Source organism: Lissotriton vulgaris, chromosome 1_1 (genome assembly GCF_964263255.1).
Source record: "Lissotriton vulgaris chromosome 1_1, aLisVul1.2, whole genome shotgun sequence".
Classification (NCBI taxonomy): domain Eukaryota; kingdom Metazoa; phylum Chordata; class Amphibia; order Caudata; family Salamandridae; genus Lissotriton; species Lissotriton vulgaris.
The window spans coordinates 1,350,303,218-1,350,331,065 of record NC_141685.1 but is presented as its reverse complement, the minus strand read 5'-3'; the positions used below and the strand labels follow the sequence as shown (position 1 = coordinate 1,350,331,065).

The window sequence follows — 27,848 nt, the reverse complement described above, 5'->3', positions numbered from 1 at the left end:
ACTATTCAATTTGACTTTATTCGGTTAAAAGAATAATAACCATAAAAGTACATAAAAACAGTTCATAATGATACAATATCAGTACATAGTGCAAAGCTTTCAATTAAAACATGGATTAAATTTAAGTAAACATGGGGACCCCTTCCCAACAGATGGGTATAATCAGCCTTTAACCTTGTTGACAGGATATGTCGGGTACTTTGGGTAGAAATCGTGTAGGTCCCATACAGATATGGGGCCGTCTCCTATTTGGTGCGGGTTGGATCGTAGATAGGGGACAATGTTCCTATTTCTAAATTTCACAAGGATCAGGTCCCCACTGATGTCTTTGGTTAAAGACCCTAGCCAGCCCACCCTTCTAACACACAGGATTCCGCCGTCGTGATTTTGTGCAAGTGATCTATTTTTAGATAGCCAAAATATGACCTTATTTAAAAGCTCCTGGCGACTTTCGGGTTTCCCGTGGGAGGGTGCCGGTATTCCCGAGAGGACAAGAACAAATGGGGCGGCTTTTGGGGGTAAGTGTATGGATGCTACTCTTTTTGGATCCACTCTAGCAGCAGTATACTTAGTAAACCCAAGTTTAGGGGCGACTTTAGGGACAGTTGTAGCATTTTTGTTAGGAGGCTGTGAGGAAGTTTTGGGATGTTTACTTATTTTAATAGGCAAAGGTGCATTGGGGCCAGTAAGTAGATCAGAACCATTCGAGATTACCTTCTTCGAAGTGAATGGAGAATTGGCTTTAGTGGTTATCTCTTTTGTTATAGTAGTAGCCGGCGGGGCTCTTCCCCCGTTAGAAGAATCTTTAGTGAGTGATGAAGAGTTAGCTAGAATTATTTTCTCAATACCTGTTAATCTATCACCCAGGGCATTGACTTTTTCTACCAGTGGTAGTACGATAGAATTAAACAGTAGCTCTAACTGGGACAGTAGGGGGAAATAGGGAGAAGGTACTTGGTCTTCATATTTTCTGGTCTCCACCGTAGTTAAGGTGGGGTTAGAGACAGGCGATGTAGGACCAGCGCACAGTTTAGGTGTTTTAGGATGATTCCCACTCTCATTTGTCCCGTCATGCTTCCTTTTAGTATTTGGGCCCTGAGAAAAAGCGATACCTTGGGTATTGTTTGTTAGAGATGGTGGAATTGAGTCACTGGGTTTGCTAGTTGGAGTGATAGTGCTGATGCTTTTTATGGGGAATGGGGATGCCACTGGGGCGTACTTAGTTCCGCATAAGGCGTTTATTTCCTCCCAAAAAGGCAAAATCTGCGAGCTATCAGGAATCACTGGGGGAGATAGTGAAGTTACTAACGATTGGCGTGGCTCATTCGCATCTTCGCTGGAAATGGGCGGTGCTCTATTGGTCACGGTAAAATTTAGGATCCCCTGGCCTGAGTCGCGTGAAAAAGTAGTTTTCTTGTTGGCCCCCTTGCGTGACATAGTTCAGTCAAAAGGCTTTCAGGAGAAAAAGAACTGGCCAAAAGAGTTTCAATGTATGGCTCTAACAAATGTACCTCCTCTCCTTTTCGTGGAGCCAAGGGGGCTCCCCGTCCCGTCCTTCTCGGTCCTCTGAGGGCCACAGAGGGCCCGCCCTTTGCCCAAGCTTCGCCCCGGGCTATGTCCCGCGTCGCAGGGATAGAAGCGAGATTAAATCACTGCTGGCGGGGGGGGCGGGAACGCCGAGGGAAGAGGCAGCAGCTGAGTAGCAGAGAGCCTGCTGGACCTCGCAGTCCCTCGGCGTCTGTGGCAAACCAGGTCCTATCCCCTTTGCACAACCCACACAGAGTGACAAGCGCTAGCAATGCGCAGGAATCCCACAACGTCCTTCCCTCGCAGCCGGGAACAGCAGCACACCGTGAGCGGCTCCCGCGGAGCGGGGGGCGCAATAAGTTTTTGAAATGTCCAGGCGGGAACGCCGAGGGAAGAGGCAGCAGCTGAGTAGCAGAGAGCCTGCTGGACCTCGCAGTCCCTCGGCGTCTGTGGCAAACCAGGTCCTTTCCCCTTTGCACAACCCACACAGAGTGACAAGCGCTAGGAATGCGCAGGAATCCCACGACGTCCTTCCCTCGCAGCCGGGAACAGCAGCACACCGTGAGCGGCGCCCGCGGAGCGGGGGCCGCGATAAGTTTTTGAAATGTCCAGGCGGGGGGGCGGGAACGCCGAGGGAAGAGGCAGCAGCTGAGTAGCAGAGAGCCTGCTGGACCTCGCAGTCCCTCGGCGTCTGTGGCAAACCAGGTCCTTTCCCCTTTGCACAACCCACACAGAGTGACAAGCGCTAGCAATGCGCAGGAATCCCACGACGTCCTTCCTTCGCAGCCGGGAACAGCAGCACACCGTGAGCGGCACCCGCGGAGCGGGCCGCGATACGTTTTTGAAATGTCCAGGCGGGGGGGCGGGAACGCCGAGGGAAGAGGCAGCAGCTGAGTAGCAGAGAGCCTGCTGGACCTCGCAGTCCCTCGGCGTCTGTGGCAAACCAGGTCCTTTCCCCTTTGCACAATCCACACAGAGTGACAAGCGCTAGGAATGCGCAGGAATCCCACAACGTCCTTCCCTCGCAGCCGGGAACAGCAGCACACCGTGAGCGGCCCCGCGGAACGGGGGCCAGGATAAGTTTTTGAAATGTCCAGGCGGGGGGGGCGGGAACGCCGAGGGAAGAGGCAGCAGCTGAGTAGCAGAGAGCCTGCTGGACCTCGCAGTCCCTCGGCGTCTGTGGCAAACCAGGTCCTTTCCCCTTTGCACAACCCACACAGAGTGACAAGCGCTAGCAATGCGCAGGAATCCCACGACGTCCTTCCCTCGCAGCCGGGAACAGCAGCACACCGTGAGCGGCTCCCGCGGAGCGGGGGCCGCGATAAGTTTTTGAAATGTTCAGGCGGGGGGGGGGGGGGGGCGGGAACGCCGAGGGAAGAGGCAGCAGCTGAGTAGCAGAGAGCCTGCTGGACCTCGCAGTTCCTCGGCGTCTGTGGCAAACCAGGTTCTTTCCCCTTTGCACAACCCACACAGTGTCAAGCGCTAGCAATGCGCAGGAATCCCACGACGTCCTTCCCTCGCAGCCGGGAACAGCAGCACACCGTGAGCGGCACCCGCGGAGCGGGCCGCGATACGTTTTTGAAATGTCCAGGCGGGGGGGCGGGAACGCCGAGGGAAGAGGCAGCAGCTGAGTAGCAGAGAGCCTGCTGGACCTCGCAGTCCCTCGGCGTCTGTGGCAAACCAGGTCCTTTCCCCTTTGCACAACCCACACAGAGTGACAAGCGCTAGGAATGCGCAGGAATCCCACAACGTCCTTCCCTCGCAGCCGGGAACAGCAGCACACCGTGAGCGGCCCCGCGGAACGGGGGCCAGGATAAGTTTTTGAAATGTCCAGGCGGGGGGGCGGGAACGCCGAGGGAAGAGGCAGCAGCTGAGTAGCAGAGAGCCTGCTGGACCTCGCAGTTCCTCGGCGTCTGTGGCAAACCAGGTCCTTTCCCCTTTGCACAACCCACACAGTGTCAAGCGCTAGCAATGCGCAGGAATCCCACGACGTCCTTCCCTCGCAGCCGGGAACAGCAGCACACCGTGAGCGGCACCCGCGGAGCGGGCCGCGATACGTTTTTGAAATGTCCAGGCGGGGGGGCGGGAACGCCGAGGGAAGAGGCAGCAGCTGAGTAGCAGAGAGCCTGCTGGACCTCGCAGTCCCTCGGCGTCTGTGGCAAACCAGGTCCTTTCCCCTTTGCACAACCCACACAGAGTGACAAGCGCTAGGAATGCGCAGGAATCCCACAACGTCCTTCCCTCGCAGCCGGGAACAGCAGCACACCGTGAGCGGCCCCGCGGAACGGGGGCCAGGATAAGTTTTTGAAATGTCCAGGCGGGGGGGCGGGAACGCCGAGGGAAGAGGCAGCAGCTGAGTAGCAGAGAGCCTGCTGGACCTCGCAGTCCCTCGGCGTCTGTGGCAAACCAGGTCCTTTCCCCTTTGCACAACCCACACAGAGTGACAAGCGCTAGCAATGCGCAGGAATCCCACGACGTCCTTCCCTCGCAGCCGGGAACAGCAGCACACCGTGAGCGGCTCCCGCGGAGCGGGGGCCGCGATAAGTTTTTGAAATGTTCAGGCGGGGGGGGGGGGCGGGAACGCCGAGGGAAGAGGCAGCAGCTGAGTAGCAGAGAGCCTGCTGGACCTCGCAGTTCCTCGGCGTCTGTGGCAAACCAGGTCCTTTCCCCTTTGCACAACCCACACAGTGTCAAGCGCTAGCAATGCGCAGGAATCCTACGACGTCCTTCCCTCGCAGCCGGGAACAGCAGCACACCGTGAGCGGCACCCCTACTTAACTATACCAGTTTATTTACACACAATGCACTCTAAATTACTGTAGAAATACAACATGCAAAATAGAGAATGGGGGGGTTCACAGCAATGAACAAGCCTTGGCACGGATTGCACATAGGGTAGGTCAGTCATCACTTCCGCAACCGACGTACGAGTCAGACACAACGCCATTCAGGGTCCCGGCAATCGGGATATGTTTGGCACAGTTTCAACGTCGTTTTCTGGTCCTTACAGGGTACTCGCCATTATATCCCAACGTCCAGCTGACGATGGCATCCACAATGGCGTTTGTTGGTCTCTCGTGTGAGATAGGGCCCAGCAAAGCTAGGAGACAGTTTTACAACTAATTCTTGGAAATAACTTTATGGAAACACAACTTGAAGACCAAGCACGATCCTCTTATCACAGATCACTTTTCACAGTGGACTTGCTCGCCTGTTACCCCGAGAAATTGCGTGAACCTCAGTGCCAGGTTCCCTCACCACGCATTCAGTTTTAAAAAAAGCCCGGTAGTTCGCAACTTGCTGTGCACAAATAACGATAATCCGTTTTTAATTTTACCACTCACAATATATTCAAAGCAGAAGAGAGTTACACACAGGTCGCCTCAAGAAAAAAAAAAACAGAAGTGAGGAGATCCAGATTATTCTGCACTCTTTTTATGCTGACATTTCACATTATTGACCGAAAAAATCGTAGGTTGTTCCCACCCACAACCACAGCAGCGCGAAAGTACGCCTGAGATCGCCTTCTCAGTCACCGTTCTAGAGAGTTCTGCGGCCCTTCCGCCTGCACTGGGCCCACCTCACGAGGAAGCCACAGCGCGCGACCGTTAGAGCGCGCGCGCACACCGATCTACCCCTGCTGACGCCAGTCTCTGCGGCCCTTCCGCCTGCACTGGGCCCACCTCACGCAGTAGCAACGGCGCTCTACGGGAAAGCGCGCGCACACCGGCATCACCCCTGCTGACTCCAGTTATTGGAAGCCCGGCTATTTCTGAATTTCTGCATAATGTAGAAAAAAACGTTGCACTGCGGTTTTGGTGGATGGTGAAGTGAGGAGAGCGTCGGTTCCGTTTTTCCCCTTCTCTGTTTTAACCCCTGATTATTTGATTCTGGAAAAAAAAATCAGCTTAGTCATTGCAGAGAAAATTCGCAACAGGAGGAGCAGGCCCCTCGAATGCTTTAATCGAGCATCGGCCCCATTATGACTGGTGTTTACAGTCAAAGGGTGTTTTTCTACCAGAATTAATGAACAGAGACATGAAATCATAATCAGCTTGGGGAAGTGTAGGTAAAAGTATTGCAGTGTGGTGCGTGTGGCCCAGACCTTACATGAGCTCAGAATCAGTGGTGCTGGAACAATTTTCAGAGTGGGTGCTGTCATCAGTGTTAAAACATTGCACTCATAAGGATTGTGAAAAATCCGAGCATCTCACAAAGAACAAGTGTTGCACATGAGCCACGCCAATTTACCAGGAGAGTGGTAAGGGTGTATAATATGTAGCTGGTGTTGCATTACAGAGCACACTCTCACAAATATATTATTACTAAAGCATGGTGTGGTCGCACACTGTCATTTACAGACAGCACATTTTCCATTGAAATGAGCACTAAATTTGCATAGACATGTAGTTTTAGTGATAAAACGTATAGTCCACATACAACGATTTGTGTAAATTCGGTTTCAGTGAATTCTTTTCATTTTCACATCACCAAGTAAAGTGTTGTGATTCGTTTTCATCCTATTATCTTGATTGTTTCCACCATACTGCAGGATTAGGAAAAAGCTCTGTGGTGCTGTCCTGTCTATTTATTTTGAAATATTTGCACAGTTAATTTATAGGTATTTAAATTGTGTTGTTTGCTAGAATAAAATAATATCGCACAGCCTGTCCTTTCATACCAGCAAGACTGTCCCATAGTTCACTTCACAAAATCTCACACTTTGCAATGAGAGAAAGAAACAGTAGACGCCAGTGTCCTTGTTAAAATGAGCAGCAATTTGTCAGAAGACTAGATTGACATTTGACCTGTCTTTAAACGCACAGCAACTGTAACAAGATAAAAACAAAATAATGCTCCCTTTCAAAAATCCAACATGGGTATTTGGGGGGTGCTGCAGCACCCCACTGCATCCCTACTTATAACGCCTATACTCAGAATGTCAACTATTTCCAAAAGATGTGAATGATAGCTGGGAGTGGAGGCGGGTCGTGCGCAGAGGTTCTGCATGGTCAGACTACTAGACTTCCACCATTTGATCTCAGTGTACCGGGCATATTCGGGAGTAAAGGACTGAAGCGTTGATAAAATCAGCGAAATTCTCAGCAAGATCCATCACGTTTTTGTTTCACACTAGGATGTCAACCCCCCATCCTGGGCATTACAAGTACTGTTTCCACTCTTGGACTTTGGTATCATACCCTATTGCATTCTGGGTGTTGTAGGCTTCTTCTGCTTCCACTTAACTAATTAGACTAACACATCTGACGCAGTGAGGTCTAGGTGACAAGTACAGGACTGGAGGCAGTATCCATAATGACCTGGTGTGTGGGGGTCATTCTATTTCACGGGAATGGCAGGGGCAAGGCCAGAGATCATTCAGGGTCTATGCTATGAAGAGTAAGATGGAAAGAGTGTTGGTCAGATGGCCGAAGGGTTCTGCAATGCCATCGAGCTGTATCTAGGCCTTGAGCACTGCTCATTCATCAGTGGTCCCGTTGAAGCTGTGTATTAAAGGGCTTTGCGCTCACCTTCATCAGTGTATCTCCCAGCTCACACTTTTCGTAGTAGAGGGCAGACTCTACCATTGTAGTGATAAGGATTACGCACCTGTATCACTGGAAAACAAGACTTTGGCTTCCTAGGGTCTTCAGGAGCCTTCCTTCCAGGACTATGGTGTATGTGTGTCTTTGAGTCTATAGTGGTGGACTGACAGCCTCTCTTTCCTTCTTAAATTTCTACTTACAGCTTCGAGGACTCCCAGCATATCCTCAGGCTGGTAAGAGAGTTGGTGCTGTGGTTGAATAGATTAGAAATGCATAGTTAGTCATTTCTGCTGTGCCAGAAATTTTTAAAACCTATATCTGACCAAACAAGTGGCAATTGTTGGTGCCCCGCCCGCTCCCCGAACAGGGCTTGGAAGTGGCACTGGTCTTTCTTTAATTCCTCAGTATGAGAAGGTTGCTTAGTCTCCCATTGCATCTTTATTCACTGGTATCACGTTGGTTGGAGTTTTCCCATCCCTAGAATATTCAGATTTGGGTGGTATTGGTTGTGTTAAATACCACACCCTTTATTAATTTTTAGCACATCAAATCTGCTGGAATTTAGCTGGGGATAACAATAGAGTGTTTACAGAGACGGCATGATTCTTTCTCTAGCCACCATATCGGTTTCAGCAAGCTTAAAAAAAAAGTGTATCTTTAACATGCTTCACCTTATTATTCTTCAGGCCTGCCACTGTCAATGCCTGTGGCACCTGCTGCTTCTCTGACTCGCCTGTAAGTACCATGGCACTCGAAGTAGTTGTCACAGTTTTTTCTATTTAGCCTCGAATACTCAATTTATCCTGCCTCTCGCAAGTTATCCTCTGACTATCCCCTGTTGTCTGAAAATAAATGAAATGTTGGTTCTTTTGCCTCTCAATCTCAGTTTTTTGTCTCAAACTAGATAAATTAGCCAGCTAACTACCTTCTGCAGTTATCCTCAGCCAAACCAGTCAGCTCAAAATGTGATGGATGTGTTTTTTCCCAGTGATCCTTGCAAGCGCCATGAACACATTTTGGACAATAAAGCACTTTGCAAAATGTGAACTGAAGTCGAAAGCCCCTTGAGACTAATCCGTTCGTGGAGATGTAGTGAAACAGTATTTTAAAATCTTTCTTGTTCATATTACAGAAGAACGATGACATCAAAGCCTGGTGGACTGATGACTTCAAGGTGAAATGCGATGTCAGATCTGTTGTGTGACAAAGGGAAACTGACGTCATCTTCTAGGACCAGTCCATCAGAGGAAGAGGAAGACAGTGTGTGAGAATGCAATTACAACAAAAGCGTAAGAAACCGTCATTTACCAAAAGTCCAGCCGCTCTGTCACAGTGTTTGATGACAGAAGAGGGCAATGTGGACTACTGACTAATTCGCTGAGCTTGGAATCTTAAAACTATTCTAATTCCTGCATCGGAATCGTCCGAAATGCATGTGGTTCAGGGTAGCCCACGTCTATTCGTAGCACTATGTAATATAAAAGATTGAAACATTGTCCAACGAGCTAAGTAGCACTATCCTAGTTACATCCTTATGTGTTTACATTCGCTGATAAATCCTGGTTTCTATAATGTGGTATCGAAAGAACACTACATATAATGGTAAGACTGGCCAATATACAGCACCTCGTGTTTTAAATGTTCCTTCTGCAAAGAAACAAATTTCAGTTAAGCACACTGCTGCTCCTTGGAGTTCGATCTATGTTACACCAATCACCTAAAAATGCCTCAGTAAATATCCTCAGAGCCCTATACCTAGGATCACCACTGAAATTATGCAACTGGGAGGACCAAATTATTTGGCATGGTTGTTATTATTTTGGGATTTATACAGTGCAACAGCTACTCAGCGCTTGGCAGTGAAATCTGACCCGAAGAGCCAGGTCTTACGGAGTCGTCTAAAGATCTGGATGTCCACCGTAGCGCAGAACTGTAGAGGGAGGGCATTCCATTTCCCAGCGGCCAGATAAAAGAATGAGCAACGGCCCACTTTTTCCTTCTGAATCGAGGAATTACCACCAGCACGGAGCTGGAGGACCGGAGTCACCTAGTCAGTTGGTATGGAGTGAATCTTTTGGACAGTCACTGAAAGTATTTGTGGTAGAAAGATCTGTGTGTCAGAACCAGACCTTTGAACCTCACAGGTTCTTTGATGGGCAGCCAGTGTAGTTCTTTTAGGACGGTTAGGTGTGAGCTCTCCTGGGGAGTCACGTCAACAGCCTGGTGTTGGCTTTCTGCACCAGCTGTAATCTCTTCAGGAGGTAGGCAAGTAGACCCCAGTATAGTGAGTTGGCATAGTCCAACCTAGAAGGGATCAGGGCCTGGAACACAGTTTTTTGCTGCAGAAGAAGGAGACATTAAGGAACTTTTTAACCATCTTTAGCAAACACAAGGGGACAGATTTACAAGCCCCATGCGCCACTTTTGCGTCACTTTCCCCATGTTAAAAATGACGCAAAAGTGGCGCAAGAGGTTTGTAAATCTGCCCCAAGGAGATTATGGATGGAGCGCTGAAACTTTTCAGACACTCACCCCAGTCACAGATCTGGATTGAATCCATCGTTCTTTAGCTCACTTCGCCACCCCAGTTCAGACATATATATATATATGCAAATCAGTCTTGACCATGTGCCTCATGGGAACAGTCCAGCCCGAACTGCCAAGCCATGTCTTTCCTGGACCGGAAACAAGCATCCTGGGACCAGTTTCAACTACTATCATAATATAACATAACATGCTGACTGAGTGTAAGCACACCTCCTAATCTAAGTAATTTTCACACCTGTCCTCCTGCCAAAAGGGGAGCAGGAAAGGGGGGGGGTTTGAATCCTTCACTATCTGGTGATGCCTGGGTTGCATTTCAAAGGTGGCATCACCTTTGAAGCTTCCCACCCTGTAAGGCCTTCCTGGCCTGGGGGAGGTGTGAAGCACCTCCGCCAGAGTAAGCTTTGTTCCTGGCCTCTGAGGCCACTGGCTCTCACACCATAAGATTAGAAACATGTCTGGTGGTGGCAGGCTGGGTAAGATTAGTCAGAGTCCACCCCCATGCTTTGTAGGCTTTCAAGGGACCCTCTAAGGTGTCTCCTATGTGCATTTACTATTTAATCTAACACTGGCTTCAGTGAGGATTTATTAAGACAAGATGTTTGGTATCAAACATCTTATGGTAGAGTGAAGCCATCGTGGAGCTTGGAAACTCGTGATGGCAAGTATCCAGCCCATGTACTCTCTATGGCTTCTCTGTGCACTTACCATATCCAAGAATGGACTTAGATATTATAGGATCATAGCTGCTCAATCAGATATATCCACACATAGGATATAGTGCACCCTGCCTTAGGGATGTGAGGCCTGCACTAGGAGTGACTTACCTATACCTCATGCAGTGTATGGGGGCATGGCACACAAGGCCGTGTTCCATGTTGACTCTTTGGTTTTCTCTGCACCAAGACATGCAACCTGCAATGGCAGTTTGTACAGTCTTGGTGAGGGGTCTCTGGGGTAGCACTATTTGTGCTGCAGCCCCAGTGGACACTCTACAATCTCAATGCCTTAGGGGCGATGGATGCCATTTACTAAGGACATATAGGGGTTACTGAAGTTGTGCCAATTGTGATAAATTTTTAGGAAAAGAACTCTGGTACTGGGAACCTGGTTAGCAGTTACCCAGTACACCTCAGTTAAAGTTAAATCAAAACCCCCAAAAAATCAATTTTTCAACAAGAACCCAGTTTCCCACTTTTATGTTACAAAAACCGTGGAAATTCACTGAAAAAAATACAAATGTTAAAGCTGCTTTAAAGTTAAGTCTGATAATATCTTACTTCATATTTAAAAACTTTTGAAATTCACAGAAAAACAAAGGTTAAAGTGACCTTATAGTTAGGTGAAAATTACACTTACAGCATAACATTTAAAACCAAAAGAAACACTGAAATATGCCAGTTATAATTAACTGAAACAACTATAACTCTCACCATGAAGTAACTGTAACTCGTGCCCTCACTGACATATTCTAGTGGAAATAAATGAAATTTTTCTAAAGCAGCCTTTTGAAAGTGCTCTGGCACCCGCAAGCTGAGTCCACGAGACCTTTTACTACATATGTCACAAGATGGTGACTGTGAGGCAGGGCGTTTTCCTCTACATCTGCCTTCCTGCTGCCAGTGCTGGATTTCTCCTCAAGCGGAGTCATTTGGGCTAAATAAAAACCCTGAGATTTTATCTCCCTGCAGAAATGTTGAAATCGGGTTACGTGACAGCGCCGCTTCCAACTGTTCTGCGTGTCTATGGGGATGGGCCAGAAGTGGGGTGAGGCGAGGATGCTTTGTCACACTTTTGGCTGTAATGGACAGGCTTGTTAAGTGACAGGAGCTATGTGCAAAGTCTCTGGGCCATTACTAAGACCTCACCTCCTCTAGCATGTGGATTAAAGCTAGAGCTGAGGTGGCAAGCCTAGGCTCGGAAGGGTTGAATTTTCATTATAACCACTGGCTGTGCAGTGGACCTCCATTAACTTTTGTTATATGTAAATGTGCCTTAGGAGGCTATTGTGAACATTTGGCATGCAACAGTCTCCCCTGGACACTCCTCCACTCAGAAATAAGCCCTGTGCAGTCAAACTTTATTAACCAAGGTTCAAGTGTACAGTTAGAGCGATAGGCATTGCTTTATATGTGCATAGGGCAGGCCTTGCACCACCATCATTAGGAGGCATGTCAATGTATAAGAAGGGATTTAAGTGGGATAAAAAATGTGTGTGTTTGGGGGTCCCTGAAAAGGGCGTGGCCTATACAATTAAGTGCGTGCGTTTTTTAAAAAGTATTTATTTATTGGCATTTACAATTCCAGCCGTCAAACAGTTATACAATTCCAAAAAGAAACATCAGATTAAAATATCAAGTGCATTTTCACAGATCTTGTACATATCGTATCCCTTTCTGCCCATGTGTCACCCATTCGCAATTTGTACCGATTACACCACTTTATAAAGCAAATAAGAAAGAGAATGGCCATTTAAGGCGAGTTTTCCTCATGAAGTACTCAGGAGAGATCTAGCGCTATGTTCTTTTAACCTTGTCAGTTGATTATGTGTGGTTTGAGATCGGATGTTTGACTTCAGGGAGGGCCAGAATTATTGGTTTCCCCAGTGCCCAGGGGATTTAGCAACATATATGCCTTTAAAGACTCCCATATATCTTTTGGTCTGGAGGATGGTGGCAATAACTCAGAATATATGGGCATTTTTTCCTTACGGTATGATAAAACATTCAGCCAATCTTTAAATTTAAGAGCTCACATGTCCCCATCTGCTTTCCACTCTACATGTGGCCATTAATAGCCCCAATGAGATGAACCGCTTAACCGATAATTGTACATTCTCCATGTAGCCCAACAGCGCTATGAGGGGGGGGGAGTTGTATCTGTATTCCCATCAAATGTGTCAGGCCTCGGTTATCTTTTTCCAGTAGCGGAAGACCAAGTTGCATGTCCATGCTAGATGGAGGAAATCTCCACCCTCTGCCCCACACCTGCCATGCGTGTCAGTGGTCCACAAATGATACCGATATAGCCTAGCTGGGGGTTAGTAGGTATGGTGTAAAAACTTATAATGGATAATGCAAAGCCGACCACTGCCCGTTATCTTCCCTTTCTGCTGAGAGCAGTTGTTACACTGCGTGTCACTAAGCGGGACTCTGAGCTCAGTCTACCACCCCGATCGAGACCCACCCTCCACTTCTGCTTGTTCTGATTGGGTGCTGAGATATAGTTGTGAGACTATGTGCTTGGGATGCGATGCCTGAAGCAACGTGTGTAGGGGACAAGCATGGGAGGCTTGACGGGAAGTCTGGAGTAGTTGCTTTGATATTGTGCCTCAACCAAATGTACACAAATGTCTCCATGGGGGTTGGTATGTTGTCTCCAAAGAAATCCTCTCTGTTCTGAAAACCGCCTTCTTTATATAGGTCCCCCCACGTATGCATGTTGAATCTATAAAGCGTCTGTCTGCAGACCGCCTCATGTGTCATGGAGAGGAGGGATGGTAGGACAGTTGCAGTAGAGGGGAGTAGAGCAAAGATATGTGGAGCCTCCTAGCCAGACCTCGCCAGGCCGCAGTAGTGCAAGCCACCATTGTTATATCAGCTTCCATGCCCTTTGAACATGCTCCTAGGAAAGCAGTTGTTATCATTGGTGACATATGTCCCTGTTCTATTGTCAAGTGGGGCATATAAGAAGGCGGGTGAAACCAATATGCTGCATAGTGTGCTTGGGCACATAAAAAATACAATTCCAAATTCGGGGCTTCAAAACCTCCCTTTGAAAAAAGCTGTACTAGTATGTCCCAGTGGAGCCTCGGTTGCATCCCCCCCAGGTTAAACAAATTAAATGCGTTTTCATATTTCTTAAACACTGGCAGCCAGTAAAATAGGGAATATTAAGGAAGAGGTATAACAGCTTGGGTAGTACTATCATCTTCATTAATGATATACGACTTGCCATAGACAAGGGCATGGAAATCCAGCGGGTGATGGAATCCGTCGGTTCGTCAAGCACTCTGCCGTAATTTGCCCGCATTAGTTCTTCCTTATCCCTAGAGATTACTACTCCCAGATATTTAATCTCTGAGTTGCACCATGTCAGTGGATAATCTGGGACACATCGGGAGCTGTTAGGGGTGAGGTGGAAGATCTGGGACTCCTCACAGTTAATCATTATTACGGCGAGTCCTCCGTATTTTATAAATTCCTGAAGTATTGAGTTGAGACTGACCTTGAGATCTCTTATGAACAGAGTAATTTCAACGGCATACAGGGACATCAACAAATGTCTGATAGGGTATCTTAGTGCATACTCCTAGTGGTGCTGCCTGAGCTTGCCTGCCAACGGCTCTATTGTTCAGGCAAAGAGGAGGGGCGACAACGGGCACCCTTGCCTTGTTCCACTGGAGTTGGTGAAGAGCACACGCTTTTTATTGAGTTTCTTGCCTGTGGCTAATGGTATAGCAGCCTTACCCAGGAAGCCCATGCGCCTCAATACAATTAGGAGAAAGTCCCTTTCCAGGGAGTCGAACCCTTTAGTAGCATCTAAAAAGACAACCAACGCAGCTAGATCCGAGTCGATATCTTGAAGTATTGAGAATTGGGTACGTAAATTATAAAAGGTCTCTCTCCCTGGTATAAACCAGACTGATCTGGCCTCATCAGGGATTCCATTAAAAGGTTGAGTCCATTAGCCAGAACTTTAGCCATAATTTTCACAACACAAATAAATTAATGACAAGGGTCTGTATGACTCATAAGCATCAACTGGTTTGCCTGGTTGTATACTGGAAATGATTAAGGCTTCTCGCTTTGTGGGCAGGAGGAAGCCCAATTCTATCTGAATTTCTCAAAATGTACATTTACAAACATTTTAATTCACAAGTTGTCACTGTGTGTTACACAATCTCAACTCTCCACCTTCGTGACCACCCACTTGCGACAGACTGATGGAGGACCACCTCTCCTTACTCCACCAGGAAGTGGCGGCTCTCTTGGCTAAGGGAGCCACAGAGAGGGTCCAACATCAGAAGTAGGTCATGGTTGCTATTCTCGCTACTTTCTTGTGCCCAAGAAGGACAGAGGTCTCCGTTCTATACTGGACCTGCGCTCTTTCAATTTCTTTTTCAGAAGAAGAAATTGAAAATGCTCACACTCACTCAAGTTCTGTCTGCCCTCGACCTGGGAGATTGGATGGTTGCATTGGACTTGTAGGATGCATACTTCTACATTCCTATCCTGCCTGCCCAAGGTATTACCTGCGGGTCACGGTGAGCCACAAGAACTTTCAGTTTGCTGTGCTCCATTTTGGCCTTACCACCATCCTTTTGGTGATGGCAGTGGCTGCAGCTTTTCTGCGGAGATCAGGGGTGCCAGTCTTCCCCTATCTCAACAACTGGCTGTTGAAGGATGGCTCGCCCCAAACAGTTGTCTCCCACCTCCAGACTACAGCGGACCTCCTGCACTCACTGGGGTTCACTATCAACGTGCGGAAGTCACACCTGACTCGCTCGAATACACCCCCTTTCAGCAAGGCTGTTCTGAACATGGTGCAGATTCGGATTGATCCTCCTGAACAGCGAGTTTAGGATATTGAAGCAATGCTACCAATGTTTCAGCCTCTATCCTGGGTCTCAGTGAGACTGACTCTGAGGCTGCTGGGTCTCATGGCCTCCTGCATCCTGCTTATGACACATGCCCGCTGGCATATGCGGGTTCTGCTGTGAGACCTCATGTTCCAGTGGGCGCAGCATCAGGGGAATCTCTCCAACATGGTCCAGATCTCAGAGGGTAACACAAAAGGTCTGAAGTGGTGGGTAATGAACCGCAATTGGGTCAGCTGCAGACCCCCCTCCCTTCTCCAACCAGATCTGACTGTACTAGCAGATGCTTCAATGCTGGGATGGGGCAAACACCTGGGAGTGGTGGAGATCAGAAGACTCTGATCTCCGGCCGAATCCGGACTCCACCTCAATCTATTGGAGCTCCGAGCGATCCGCCTGGCATTGAAAGTCTTTCTACCCTCAATCAAGGGAAGGCTAGTGCAGGAGTTCATGGACAACACCACCGCCATGTGTTACTGCAACAAACAGGGCGGGTGGGCTCGTGGACCCTTTGACAAGAGGCCTTGCGCCTCTGGATATGGCTGGAATGCTAGGGCATTTCCCTAGTGGTTCAACACCTGCTGGGTTCTCTGAACGGCAGGGCGGACAAACTCAGCCGAAGGGGCCTAACGGATCACGAATGGCATCTTCATCCGGAGTTGGTGCAAGGTCTCTTTCAGCAGTGGGGGGAGCCTCGGTAAGATCTGTACGCCACCACTGAGAATGTGCAAAGTTAGCACATCTGCACTGGAGTTTCCAAGGCATCTCTCGCTCCGAGATGCTTTTCATCTCGAGTGGAGCTCTGGCCTCCTTATGCCTTTCTGCCAATACCACTTCTGCCCGGAGTTTTAAAGGAGATCAGGAACGACTGGCCCCAAGTCATCCTTGTGGCTCCAGACTGGGCTCGGAGGGTTTGGAGTCTCGAACTGTTGAGCATCGCCATCGGTCCTCCGATCAGGCTGCCCCCTCTGGAGGACCTTCTGTTGCAGCACCAGAGGAGGGTTCTCCACCCAAACCTATCAATACTGCCTACATGTGTGGCGATTGAGTGGGGACTGTTGACAGCATTCGAACTTCTGCCTCAGTGTCAGTAATGTCATATTGGCAGCCAGGTGTCCCTCCACCAAGATGGAATGCGCCTGCCAATTTACGAAGTTTGTGGCATGGTGTGCAGGAGAAGCCATGCGGAGACGAATGACGCCACCTTCCCGCGTGCAGGGGTACTGCCCACAAAAAAATTCTGTTTTCAGTCTGGCGCTTAAGGATAATGCTATTGTAAAGAATCTGCAGCTAAAGTCTCTACCAGATAACATGTTACCAAAGGTAAATAATGTGTTCTTTAATGTGAACGCTGCATATGTGTGCATTTGGGCAGGCACATTAGGGCAGCTGACTCACAGAGATAGAAGTGTGCAACTGATCTTGCACGCTCAAGGGTGCATGTGTGTGTATGTGCGTGCGCATGTGTGTGTGTGCTTGCATGCATGTGTATGTGTTGGGCCTTTCAGGAGCGTAGGACAGTTAATCCCTTACAAGTCGTTCATTCATGGGATGATAACAAGTGTAATCAGTGTTTCTGCGCTGATTCATGCATGTTTTTCACCACTACCAGGAACTTTTCATGTTGTTTTTGCTTTGAACTTGATGAAAACAGAATATGAGATGGGTTTTCCAGTGAATCAGGTAATTACCGCTCTTGGCAGAATAACTGGGCCTGGAGTGAAGGCCCTAGCCTTTGGTGAGTTAGCTCTAAAGCAGCCAGGTCTTGGGCAGTTTTCAACAATGTGTAAGAGAAGGGTGGAAAGACAGTTTGTTTATAAAGGGGGCGCCGGATTTTCTGTTGCTGGAGGGTCACAGCAAAGCAAGTATTCTTCGGGTCCCTCAGAAATTGGATAGAAAACATACAGTTCATATAGTCCTCCTTAATAACCACATTGGTACTGCGTTACTTTCAGAGGACCTGGAATTGGGTGGTGATAGAGGACCAATTTATTTAGCAGGTATATTAAACTATTAAGTAATGAAAAGTACACGACGCAGCAAGAAAAAACAATTATATGGTGTACCATGGAATTGAAGATAAGCTGTACAATGACTTATGTGGCCCTGTTATCTTGCTGTTGTGATATTTTAAGACACTTGAGGGAGAGAGATTCAGTTTCCATACTAACAACATGGATTTCTTAGGGGGGAACTATACATACTCAGCACATCTAATCAAAATTGTATCCACCAGGAATGAATAATTGTGTCTTCCACCGAAGCACTGCAATACCATTTTATTAAAACTATTGAAATTACTTCTCAGAGTAAAACAGATTGGTAAAAAAATACATGGTTTCTTTGACAAAAAAACTTTGACAAAAAAATACATGGTTTGACTAAGGAGCATGTTTTATTGTACATACTTCTTATCTTAAAAGATGTGGCTCATTTGTTCGGCGCATCAGAGCTATATTCCAAAACGTATATATAATTTCAGATTCCACCTGTGTTCACACTACAGGGCCTCAGTAAGCAACTTTTCCAGTAGTGGGGGGAGAGGCTGGGGGTGGAGGGGATGGGGGGAGGCACCATTTTATGCGATACACTCTACCACAATATTATCAGCAGACAGGGAGATGGAATGTTACGTATGGCAATGCTGTACTTCCCTATATAAACTCAACCTGATTGTATAGGCATTGCCTATAAAGAGAATGTGATGTAGGTCGATATGTCGAACACAATATTGTGACATAACCCCACTCTTGCTATTAAGATGTAGCCCTTTTGGGCTGAAGATATTGAATTTTCAACAGAGATGGGACGTGTGTGGAACTCTTCTAAAGTCCGAGTTTCCTCTTGAAAAAATGCTACTTTAGAAACTGTGTGTGTGCTGTAGGCATACATTTGTGTGCCTAGTAAAGCAAAATATCTTCATGAGAAAGAAGAGCGCGTCTTCCCCCTGCCCATGATATGAGGATGCTCACACTATCTGGGGTACATTATGACCTCTCGAAATAATACTCCGTTTTAAAAGGAACAAGAGAAGTTAAACTACATGTACCTTGAGGTGTAATTGTGGTTTTAATATTATCATGTTATGCTGTTGCTCTTTCTCTTTGCTGAATATTGTCATGTTTTGCTGCTGTTTTTTCTCTTATCACGGAATGTGGGAAATGTACTTTTAAGGTTTTAACAAATCAAATAAAGTTTTGTTTGACTGACTGACTGACCTCTCGAAATAGCTGAACACAGCAATCAACATCAGTGAGGTGACAGTTAACCTTTGCAAAGCGGCTGGTGCGGCATTGCAACCCCGTGCACACCAATGTCAGCATCTTTTGATGTGTCTGAGCTTGAGGCAATATCACAGCATATGGGATGGTGTGCCACGTGCAGCAAATTCATATTCACTCAAAAAGGCTATAATGGCAGAATTATGTTTTCTAGATTCCCTGGTTATGTGACTACTTGAATGGCTCGCACTACAGAATATGTTTCACTTGGCGCTTAAATATTAAACATGTTAATTACTCTATGTTAGTATACTTGGAAGGAAGGGAGTGTGAGGTTGCCCTGCCTCGATCCATGCCTTTGAACTTCTGCTTACACTGAGATCTCTAAAACATGCGCATAAACCCGCCGATCTATCTTACCTATTAATAATGGGATGGGGCAAGATTCTGCCTGATGTGGATAATACACTTCCAGACGTTGACGGAGACGCCTCTGTGAAACACAGGGACTCTGCTGATTCGTCTTCTAAAGTCCGTAAATTCGTGACCTCGCTATACCCCGGAAGTGTATTTTTTTTAAAGCAGGACCGATGGTTATTTCTTTTAATTTGGAGTCATATCCCGCGCAGTTTCGTTCGGACTGGAGAATCCATGTTTGCCCGCAAAACCGTTCTCAGCCCTAACCATCTAAAAGTGTGGATTTTAGTGAGTAAAACTGGGCGTCACCAGGCCGTGAGTGTGTAACTGCCCACGAAGGCCTGGGTGACTGTGCGCGTGAGTCTTGCACCTCAATACGAGACGGTGCACGTCGGTAGAGGCCCGTCTAAGAGAGCGCTGAGGGTCGAGTGAGGTTCCGGGTCACCGTCTGCTGCTGCTAGTGAGCGGCCCCCGGTGCTATACGCTGTGCCTTGTGCAGTTTGCACCACTGTGCCACATTCAGCAGCGCCTGCACGTCCCCTGCTTTGCCTTCAGAGCAGCAAGCAGGCACAGAGGGAGGCCTGGTATCTTTAATTCCAGTACCACGTAAATACCCCACTGAGAGGACCCCAGCACTCCTTTTATTCCAGTGTCATCCTGGCTGGGAGCTGGTTGGAGCTACAACGTGTATATTTACTACTTCAAAGAACTCTTTTAAAAACCTCAGAAACACAAACTGTGAAAACACGGTAAGGTTAGAGACTTATACCACACAGTTTGCATGTAGCTTTTCAATGCGGTTACTAACACTCAGATTCTTTACAAAGCTTACAACCTGTAAGTAACACAAGGAGTTATACAACAATAGCAATAACCCACTGAGCTATCCACAGAAAGTCAGTGTTTGACCTGCATGTTACAGGCTATGCTTTGCAGCAGGCGCATTAACCCGCTACGCTGTTTTATGATGAGTCAGATCTGTGGCTAGACTGCACAGCGATGTGTCCAGCAAGTGCATTAACTGCCAGGGCTATTTTTCAGGTATTGCCCCCTGAATTTTCTGGGCATACAAAGATCTCAGCAGCAGGTGCCATAACCCTGCAAGATATATATATTTTTTAATCTGTCTGTTTGTGAACAATTAAGAAACCCCCCCAAAACTTTAGTGTCACAACTGTCCTTGTCAATTTCTTTGGGGGCAAGGTTTTTTTGTTTTTTATTATTATAAAATAGGCCTTATCACAAAGGAGTTTGGGGGCAGGTAAAACAGTGTTCCGGTGGTACTGTTTTACGTACTCTTATTATACACATGTGTGAGAAAAAACTATACCTATAATGGGATATTCCAGAATAATCGTATGCAGTTAGTACAAACAGGAAAGTGTGTGCCCTCTTTATACTTGAGTATCTGCAGATTGGACCTTTCGGGGCGATTGAGTACTCTGCCATACTCATGAATGCGGCTGAGACTCGGTCCTTGCATGGGCGACTGGACTGGCGGACTCTTCTCCTCAGCACCCACCCTATCGTGGCTGCCATCTCTTGGACCCCATGTCGGGGACCCGGAGTAATTTTTTTTCACATTAGGCCGCAGTCCTGGCAGGGACAGGCGCGAGGAAGCCCTCCCAGTAACTTCTTCAATCCTGGGCGCCACTTGCACTATTTATACACACTTCCTGTGGTGAGCACCAGCCCCTCTGGGAGGGCAGAAGAGTCAGTGGCGGTGAAACGTGCCACCGTAAGTGTGAACAGTGACAAGCTGAGAAGATGTCGGAGCAGGCTCACTTCACACAAACCACAGGCCCAGGAGTGGCTTTGCTCCGGACAGTGTTGCTAGGCTGACACAGAACAAGCATGTTCACAGTGCTGGTGTGAGAGCCCGGTTACCTGCGCAGACCGCAAGCGACCCTTGTTCACCGGCGCAAGGCCTCGCTGTTTGATCTTGTGCCGATTCATTAGGTGACTCATCGACCGACTTGAAGCGGGTTTCACTTTTATTCCGAGGCACTTCCGACCTCTGAGTCACTGGAGAGGCATACACGGAGGCGCACAGTTGAGGAGGCTGGGGGATAGCGACCCCTCGCCCCCTGGTCCACATTTCGGGAGCTCTCTTCTCCCTTCTTGTACTTCTCTTCATTGGGATGCGAAGGGGGGGGGGGGGTCATTCGTGAGTCGTCACATTCCGGAGACAGTCACCCACAGCTTATTGTAGGAGCCACATTCATCCGACGGGGGTGTGGGTTCAGCCGCCGCAGCATTGTCTTTCACACTCCTGACAGAACACTTACATGAGCCGAGTAACTCTAGTCACTTGGGCCACACCATGCAATAACGCAACGCTGTACCGTCAGTCACTGCGGGCCATACCATCCATGCAATAACGCAACGCTGTACCCCCAGTCACTGCGGGCTACATGCAATAACGCAACGCTGTACCCCCAGTCACTGCGGGCTATACCATCCATGCAATAACGCAACGCTGTACCCCCAGTCACTGCGGGCTATACCATCCATGCAATAACGCAAGGCCGAGTAAGTTCAGTCACTGCGGGCCAAGCGCACGCCAATAACGCAAGGGGTTGGGGAATTGTGAAGACACGTGAGTGTTAACCCCCATCCTGCCTCCGGTCCTGTGCAGAATCCCGAAAGGCCGAGCCTCGATTTTGGTTGGACTGGGAGATCTTTGATATTTTTTAATGGACAAAAAAGGGGGTACAATGATCTAGGGTGTAACCAGGTCGGTGCGTTTTTATAGTGGTCTCCCAAGGAAGAACATCTGCGAATCACAATGGCCTCCAAGTCCTAGGGTGTAGTCTACATGTTGCGGCTGCAATAATGCCACCCCGAGACATTTGGCCTTCGTCAGGACAATAGACATCCACCAAACAGTATTACAGGAATCCACGAGTGATTCCACTTTCTTTAACAGTGAAAACGTGCACACAGCGATGCTGACATTTTACCCATCACTGTTTGTTTTCTTCTTCTCGGCAGAGAGGCCAAGGTGCTAGTTGGCACTGAACCTGAAGTAATAGATCTGAGGCCGAGGAGGCCGAGGGTGGGCACGGTGCTCAAGTGGCACCGTTCTTGTGTGGGTCTTCGAATAGCTCACTCTGAATGTGGGCACATGCCCCGCTCCCTGGCTGGCATGCCCCTGCCTCAGTGTGAACCCTGGAGTGGGGGGCATCTGAGGCCCGGGAGTATAGCGGTCTGAAGCAAGCCGTGCCTTTCACGACCAGCTCTTCCTCGTCTTCTTCAACATCAAGCCTTCGTGCTCAGCACTACCCTCTTGCCACCGCAAAGTCCCCTCTGCCCTAGCGTGGCACAGACTCGAACCTCCCATTAAACGCAGCTTCCAGTTCCCAGGCTTTTAGCTAGGTAACTGGGGGCCACCCTCAAAACTGGACACCCCTCTTCTTAAAGCAGCAACGTCAGCAGAATCTTTAGAAACATGACAAACGGGACCATTTCTCAGCTCTGTGCCGCCATGGCGGGGCCCTAACAGATCAAACACATTATTTATTTCCCGGCGTTCACATTTTATGACGGGTTTCCGACATTCTGTCGTTCTGTTATGTGACTTCGGATGAGTTTTGTTCGAAAGACGGTGTCAAAATATAAATAAAGTTTGACTTGTCTTGAAGTGTAGAATGCAAGGATTTTTAGAGCAATTGGTGCGTCAGGCCGCCTTGGTTTTTAGTCCGTCTGATGTCACTAAAATGATTACCATTTAGTTAAACAACAAAAACACCCAGTCTTAAAGCGCTGAAAAACATGAAACATAGATCTCTTTTTGGTGGGCGCTATGTGGGTCCTTAGTGGAATTGCTCGTACCAGATATTTGTCTCTCTGAGCAGGAAATGGGCGCTGCCAACAGACTATTAGCCCTAGCGAAGTGTCCAGGTCCGACAGAGGAACGCCTGGCCATTTTCAAAATGTCCAAATCACGGACAATCCTGCTGTCCGAATTGGATAGGACGGTCCCAAAATATGTGTTTAATATCGTGAAACATTTTGTGATCATTCGTCTTTGAGATGGCGATCTCACCATCTGAAGTCCACACTTCACTTAACTTAAATGTACAGGGAAATATGCATTGTTTGGTAGGCCTGGTCACCTGGCTTTGCCGCTTGCGCTCTGTGAATCTCTATTCAGACATCTAAGGCAACTGCCTTGGGGGTTATGGTGAGCGCCCCAGAGCGGCAAAGGACAGAGCCTGGAGGCTAGACTTATTTTCCATCGCTTTATTTCTCTGTTTGTATAAGACTTTTCCATCTTAAATATTACTCTAAATACAACTATATGCATTTTAACTCAGTCTAGCGAATTACTTATATCGATAAGTAATAATTGAATGAAGGCGGGAAGTGTGCTCAGCGGGTTCAGCGCTGGCTGCTCAGAGAGGCGCGTGGTCTACAGGTCGCCTGATTGAATACAGACAGTGTTGCCCGTGGCTTCCGTACTTTCGAGTTCGATAAAATAGTTACCCATATGATCATAATTCTAAAAACGTTCTGCCTAAATCAAGCACTGCTAGCGATTGTTAATAATGTTCCAAGGAACATAACAACATTGATTCTCGCTATGGGGGAGGGTCCAGAAACATGCGAGGGGGTCGAAGCACGGAGACCTGGCCCAATCCCAGCTTTGTGCGGCTCTGTCACAGTTACTTCATCGCAGGCCTCCCCTCACTATGCGCCAAAAATTTCAAGTGCCAGAAAAGAAACGAAATACTGCCTCTGCAGCTGGACGTCACCTGTGCCTGTCCGTGCGACGGCATTCAAGGGGAATGCAGTCGGGCACTGGAATTATGCTGTTCTGTGGGCGCAGATTTTCCGCATAATTATGGATTTACTGTAATTGCCACATACTCTTATCATCTGCTGCATAATCTTCTGGTTTTTACAACAACATCAGCACAAATCTGGCTCAAACGGATTAAACATTACTAAAACGTGGCCCCTTGGCAAAGGTTGACTGGCTTTACAGTTGCTTTTTGCTGTATACCGGTGTTAAACTGGTACTAATGTGGTGAAACCTTGCATAACTGGTTTTAGCATATGCCGCACAATTGTCACCAAATGTGCGGCATTACGTCTTTTATGTTGCCTTTTCTTGCCGCATAATGTAGTCAACCGTGCCACATAAATTGCCTGGTCCTTGTCGCATAATTCCAGCGGCCCTGGGTGTAGCTCCTGTAAGCACAGAAGGGCATCCATGGGACTGGACATGGAGAGCCGCGCCTCCTCGTCAGCCATGATACAGCGAACACAGAATCCCATCTGACAACATTTTCGTGTCATCTGTTAGGAACCGCTCAGATTCTCAAGGTAGGCGCTATAACGCGAGAGAAAGAGGGTCGACCTGTCTTCGCAGTTGGGTAAACAACCTTAAACGATGTGTAAGCTCCGTCCTAATGGGTCGGTTGCAAATGGATCTAGTTGTCGCCCTTGACTTGCGGCTCAATAAAAATCAAACATAACAAGCGGTTGGTGTTTATGTTATGTTATGAATGTTTTTAAAGCGCGGGATTCCCACAAAGGTGTCTTGGCGCTGTCTACGCTCACTACCTACCTGCTGAGGCCACGGTAACCCACAGAGCGCATATGTATGTGCACATCACACATTTATATAGCTCGGTATGTAAAGCAGGCGCTTCAGTATTTTGGCAAATTGGACGTTTGTGCTTTTTTTCTTTATAAAGAGAAAAATATTCACTTTTCTACAGTTAGCTTAGTAAATATTGTGTCCTCGTGTAATTAAACTGGTGCTATGTAAAGCGCTCAGATACCCGAATCGGGTCAAGCTCGCGCTGTATAAAACTCTGGAAAAAAAGAAGGAAAAAAAGCGCTGTAGTTAAGGTATCACATAGTGACCCGGGTTGGCAGAGGAGCTATGTAATCTCATGCGTGTGTTGTACACCCAGGTGACCAGCCTCTCGTCACAGGGATGCCCTGTACAACATCCCAAGGCAAGGCACCCGGGTGGCGCGGACCCCAGCAGTCAGTCGTTGTCGTCAACAAGCAATAAAGTGCCCTCTCGTTCAGCCAGCCACAAACTTTTCCCTCTTTAGCATAAACTTTTCATCTCTCTTCGAACATGCCCGAAATACGAATCATTTGTGTAGCGTTTACGCCTCCCAAAGACCACAAGGCGCTGACATTTGGCTCAAGCGGTGGAGATACCTGCAGTCAAGCTGCCCGATTGGCCTGTTATGTGTATGAGGTTGGCTCCAAGGGGACCACAGGGGGGGCATCAGAGAGAGAGAGACAACAGTGGGGTCTGAAGCTCAGTGAGGGTTCCGTGCCTACCCTTTCTCACCTGCCCGGCCCCATGCCACCCTGCCAACTTCAGGCTCTATCGTGCCAACGCGCGCTCTGGAGCAGAGTGCCGGCACTTTAAAGCGCCGAGCACGGAGCGCCTGGCCTCTAGGCGCGCGCGGAGCTGCGGTTCCTACCGTGGCTCCTCCTGGGCTTGGCCTGCTTGCGCCTCTTCCCTCGGGGGTCCTCGGCCATGGTGGCTGCGCGCCGAGCCCGGTCCTCTCCCTCCTCACATGCCGGGCAGCCCCCGGCCTCTGGCTCTCGCACACATGATGCTCGGGTGTCTCCCCGCTGTCAGCCTCCCCCACATGATGTCACTGGCAGCCGAAGGGGCTGGGCGCCGTGACTCAAAACTCCAGGCCACGAAGAAAGCGCGGACCAAGGGCGCTCGCACGGAGAAACAGACAAGTATTTTTAGGCAAGCGCCCAGGGCGCACCGGACCCTCTTCCTTGGGTGTGGCCGCCACTGGGGGGCGTGTGCCCCTCGCAGGGCCAGCGTTCGCGTTGGGTTGGAGCGAAGTTTTCGGCTAATGTCCACAGAAGAAAAAACATTCTGTGGAGACGATGGCACTTTTTATTGTATCTAATAATATTATTAATATACAGATCTTATATCTACAGGAGGCGACCGGACCGGGCTGAGCGTGTGACCTTTGCTGACCTGGGCAGGATGTGGGAGGGGCTAAAGGTGTGGGATATGAAACACTATATAAAACAAGATATTCCTATTATAACATGATTAGTTTTGCTTTTTGTCAGCCCTGCTGTTTTTCACTGGCTGTACAGATCATGATATACCAGTCCTAGGGGTGTGATCAGTCTCTGGATACAGGGGTCCGTACCAGACTCCGAAGATGGTCATTCTCAAAGGGTGATCAGTTATCTGCTCGTTGGCACTGTAGAAGTATCGAGGCATCGTTCACAGGGGGCACCACCGGAGCCTCGCTGCAGGTTTTAGGGGCTGAGCGGGGGCTTAGATCCCGCTGAACGTTAGAAAGGGGTTTGTGGACGCGAGGGCAGAGTGACTCTTGGGCAGTACAAACATCAGGAGCATGGGAATTATGCGGCAACGGGAAATCAAAATATGCTAGTAGGTTGGAGAAATGATGCAGCAAAGAAAATCAAGTTATGCGGTGCTATGCGGCACAATATGTGGCTTTATTATGTCACCCTTTTTGACATTTTAACAGATTATTAGAAAACGAATCATAACGGAGCAGAACATATAACATGTTATCAAGTAATACAACTATACAGGCACAACACATCCTATTTAAAATATAATAAACTAAAAAGTAATGATTCTGCCTTGCATGGAAGCATAAATCACCATTTAAAAAAAAACATAACCCTTTGTAAGAGCCACAGTAAATGTTTGTGTAAAACTTGCAATGTTATACTCAGAAGAATACAAGTCTACACATACACGCCGGTTGTATTATTTGTGGTGTCTCACTATCTTTTATTCTTTGTGCCCCAGACATGTTTTAAAGCTGTCATTCAACTCATGTTTCACACATGAGACCCATGGAGGCAACAGCATGTAATAATAAACACACCTGAAGATCAGCTGTGTACTCTACATAGCCCCACTTGTAGGCATTCTACGGGTCAAAACACAAAACCCTTAAAAAAGAAGTAAAATGCTTCGGCTTCTTCTAAACTCTAACATTGTCTGGAGAGTAGGTTACATTTGCACAAATAATGAAAACCATTGTCAGAACAAAGGATTCATCCTTTCGACATTGTTGAAATTGTATAAGTATATACCTAATGAGAGCGATCAACTTTCGAAAAGTGGTCACTTAACTCTCTCAGGGTGTTGTCCCTCATTAACACCTTGTGGACAGTGTTTTTAGTAACTTTTGATCTGTTTGAACTAGAGACTTTTGTTTATTGAAGTCTGAAATTATGCAGTTGACGGTGGATTATGCAGCAAATCCTTATTTTAGCACATAATACACCACACTCAAAGTCCCAGTTCCAGAGGATCTGTTAACGCCTGGGCATATTGGTTATGTCCCTGGATGCTAGGCTGCCGGGGCAGGGAGACAGCCTAGAAGCGTCCTAGGAGTCCTAACTTTACTACTCCTAAACTGAGAAAAATCCTAACTTTAAGACTTTCGGTATTCACAGAAGGCATTTAGGAGTCCTAAATTTAGGACTCCTAACTTTACTACTCCTAAACTGAGAAAAATCCTAACTTTAAGACTTTCCGTATTCACAGACGACATTTCGGAGTCCTAAAGTTAGTAGTCCTAACTTTACTACTCCTAAACTGAGAAAAATCCTAACTTTAAGACTTTTGGTAATCACAGAAGGCATTTAGGAGTCCTAAAGTTAGGATTCCTAACTTCTGGGAATACCGAAATGAGTAAGTGCCTTCTGTGAATACCAAAATGAGTAAGTGCCTTCTGTGAATACCAAAATGGTAGTAAGTTTAGGATTTTGTCTTAAGTTAGTTCTGTGAATCGGGCCCGTAGAGTCTATTTGGTTGATTTACTTAGGGGTAGCTAGTGGTTTGGAGTTTTCCCCGGCATCAGGCCTTCTGTCACCTACTAGTTTGGGTACAGAAATGGGCTATTCTCTAGCTGGTATACTCAGATGCTTTTCTACCATTCTGTCAATATCCCAGTTCCCTCTGTGGAACTGACAACAGATCCATTACTTAGA

The 27,848-nt window shown here is 47.7% G+C and overlaps 1 protein-coding gene across 1 annotated transcript in view; it reads right to left on the bottom strand.

The window, feature by feature from the left end:
* LOC147749151 (zinc finger E-box-binding homeobox 1-like) overlaps positions 1–25,541 on the bottom strand; it is a 380,330-nt gene extending 354,789 nt beyond the window's left edge. The window contains exon 1 of the mRNA XM_086966617.1: positions 25,313–25,541. Within this exon, the coding sequence (XP_086822743.1) occupies positions 25,313–25,370 (58 nt within the window). The 5' untranslated portion in view covers positions 25,371–25,541. The remainder of the gene's footprint in view (positions 1–25,312) is intronic.
* Positions 25,542–27,848: the final 2,307 nt, after the last annotated feature.